Below are 2,289 nucleotides of genomic sequence, written 5' to 3'. Positions count from 1 at the left end.
TCTTTAGGTGTCCTTGAGTGTCTTGTTGACTGCTTTAACATGATCATTTGCTTGGGGATGTGCAACTGCTGAGAAACGTTTTATGATCCCATGGTTCGTACAGAAATCAGTGAAGGACTGATTGTTAAATTGTTTGCCATTGTCTGAGACTATCTCGTATGGTAATCTGAACAGAAAATTATGTTTTTCACAATGAAATCTTGCACTTTTTTGGACGTGATGGTTGCTAATGGCTTGACGTCCTTCCACTTGGTAAAATAATCCATTGCAACAACTGCGTACAGTACTCTGCCTTTGCCTCTGGGTAACTGTTCGATCAGGTCAATTCCCCAAATGGCGAAAGGCCAAGGACTTTGCATCTGAGTTAGTTCGTTGGGCGGTGCTTGAGGTATCTTCGAAAATCTCTGGCATTTATCACATTTCTTGACGTAGGCCGTGGAATCTTCAAACATGGTTGGCAAGAAATAACACTGCCTTAGAATTTTCTTAGATAAACTCTGCCTGGCTGCATGGTGGCCACAAAATTGATCGTGTACTTCTGAAAAAAATCGTCCAACTTCTTCTTATGTGACAAACTTGAGTAATGGCGTCGAGAATCATCTTCTATACATAACTCCCTCTAAAATGATATACTATGCAGCCTTTCTCCTTATTTTTTGAGCTTTGTTTTTGTTATCTGGTAGTTCTCCAGTATTGAGGTAGCCTGCTATTGGCGTCATCAAGTTTGGGGATGTATCCATCATATCAACCTCTTCCGTGCTGGTGATACTAGGTTTTTCAAGAAATTGGATGGGGATTAGATTTTCTTTATCATTCATGTTGCTGCTCGCAAGTCGGGCTAATGCATCGATAGTTGTGTTTTCTTCGCTTGGAATTTGCTTGAGAGCATAGCTTTTGAATTGTGCTAGCAGATCATGTATTTTGCTCGGATATGATATCATCTTTTCCCCTCGAGCCTCGTACTCTCTAGATACATGATTTACCACCAACTGTGAGTCACTGCAGATCTCAATGTGTCCGGCTTTTGTTTCCTGAGCAAGTCTTAGGTCGGCGATAAGAGCGTCATATTCAGCTTCATTATTAGACGCCTTAAATCAGAACTTGACCGCAGTGTACAGGTGTTGGCCCTAGGTGTGACAAGGACGATTCCTACGCCGGACAACTGATCCGTAGCTGACCCATCCACATGTAGCTTCCAAGTTGGCTTGTTTTCATTATTGCTCGGCTGACGTACTTGTATTGGGTCTGGGTTACTTTTGAAGTTCTCTCTTCTTTACCCGTGCATTCAACTACAAAATTTGCTAAGACTTGACCTTTAATCGTTGTTCGGGGCTGAAAGATAACTTCATACTGGCCCAACTCCACTGCCCATTTGAGCAACCATCCAGAGGTGTCCAGTTTTTGCAATACTTGGCGTAGTGGTTGGTCAGTGTATACCCGTACAGGGTGAGCCTGAAAGTAGGGCCTTAGCTTTCTCGTTGCTAAGATTAGGCAACAAGTGAGCTTTTCTATCAATGGGTACCGGCCTTCAGCTTCGATGAGTCTTTTGCTGATGTAGTAGACCGGGTGCTAAATATTGTTGTCTTCTTTGATCAGTACGGCACTTACAGCATGCTCCGTTATAGCCTGGTATATTCCTAATTCTTCTCCGTCCAAAGGTTTTGAGAGGACAAGAGGTTTTGCGAATTTCATTTTTAGCTCTTGAAAAGCTCTTTCACATTCCTCCGTCCATTCAAATTGCTTATTTCCTCGCAAGATGTTGAAGAATGGGACACACTTGTCTGTTGACCTTGAAATAAATTTGCTGAGTGCGGCAATCCGGCAAGTCAAACTTTGATCTGCCTTGGTTTTTGTTGGAAATTTCATATCCAGGAGGGCTTGAATTTTCTTTGGATTGTCTTCAATTCTTCGGGCGTTGACAATAAAGCCCAAAAATTTATCTGAGCTGAATTCGAAGGAGCACTTTAGGGGATTGAGTTTCATGTTGTATTTCTTGAGGATTTTGAAGCATTCGTCGAAGTCATCTATATGCCCCCAGCCTTCCTGGATTTGACGAGCATGTCATCCACGTACACTTCCATATTTTGTCCGATCTGGTCTTTGAACATTTTGTTTACCAATCTTTGGTATGTAGCTCTGGCATTCTTGAGACCAAATGGCATGACTTAATAATAGTACAGACCCATATCTGTTGGGAAACTTGTATGTTCATGATCTGGTGGATGCATCTTGATTTGATTGTACCACGAGTAGGCGTCCATGAAGCTTAATATCTCGTGTCCCGCTGTT

General features: G+C 42.2%; 1 protein-coding gene across 1 annotated transcript; it reads right to left on the bottom strand.

Moving 5' to 3' along the window:
* Positions 1-632: 632 nt before the first annotated feature.
* On the bottom strand, positions 633-1,983 carry LOC133036195 (uncharacterized). Its single transcript, XM_061112706.1, has 2 exons — positions 1,609-1,983; positions 633-1,088 (listed from the first exon to the last, which is right to left on the bottom strand). Exons 1-2 carry the CDS (start codon positions 1,981-1,983, stop codon positions 633-635), a joined length of 831 nt encoding a protein of 276 aa, XP_060968689.1.
* Between the last annotated feature and the right edge of the window lie 306 nt (positions 1,984-2,289).

This window comes from Cannabis sativa, chromosome 3 (assembly GCF_029168945.1).
Source record: "Cannabis sativa cultivar Pink pepper isolate KNU-18-1 chromosome 3, ASM2916894v1, whole genome shotgun sequence".
In the NCBI taxonomy this organism is placed as follows: Eukaryota; Viridiplantae; Streptophyta; class Magnoliopsida; order Rosales; family Cannabaceae; genus Cannabis; species Cannabis sativa.
Note: the sequence above shows the minus strand (reverse complement) of the source record. Positions and strands in the feature narration are given on the sequence as shown.

Bases quoted from the DNA above. Each gene is read 5' to 3' on its own strand.
- LOC133036195 (XM_061112706.1), bottom strand. From the start codon at position 1,983: ATGAAACTCAATCCCCTAAAGTGCTCCTTCGAATTCAGCTCAGATAAA. The intron at 1,089-1,608 runs GTAAGTGCCGTA...TTCTGATTTAAG, and splicing joins AGGCTATAACGGAGCATGCT to GCGTCTAATAATGAAGCTGA.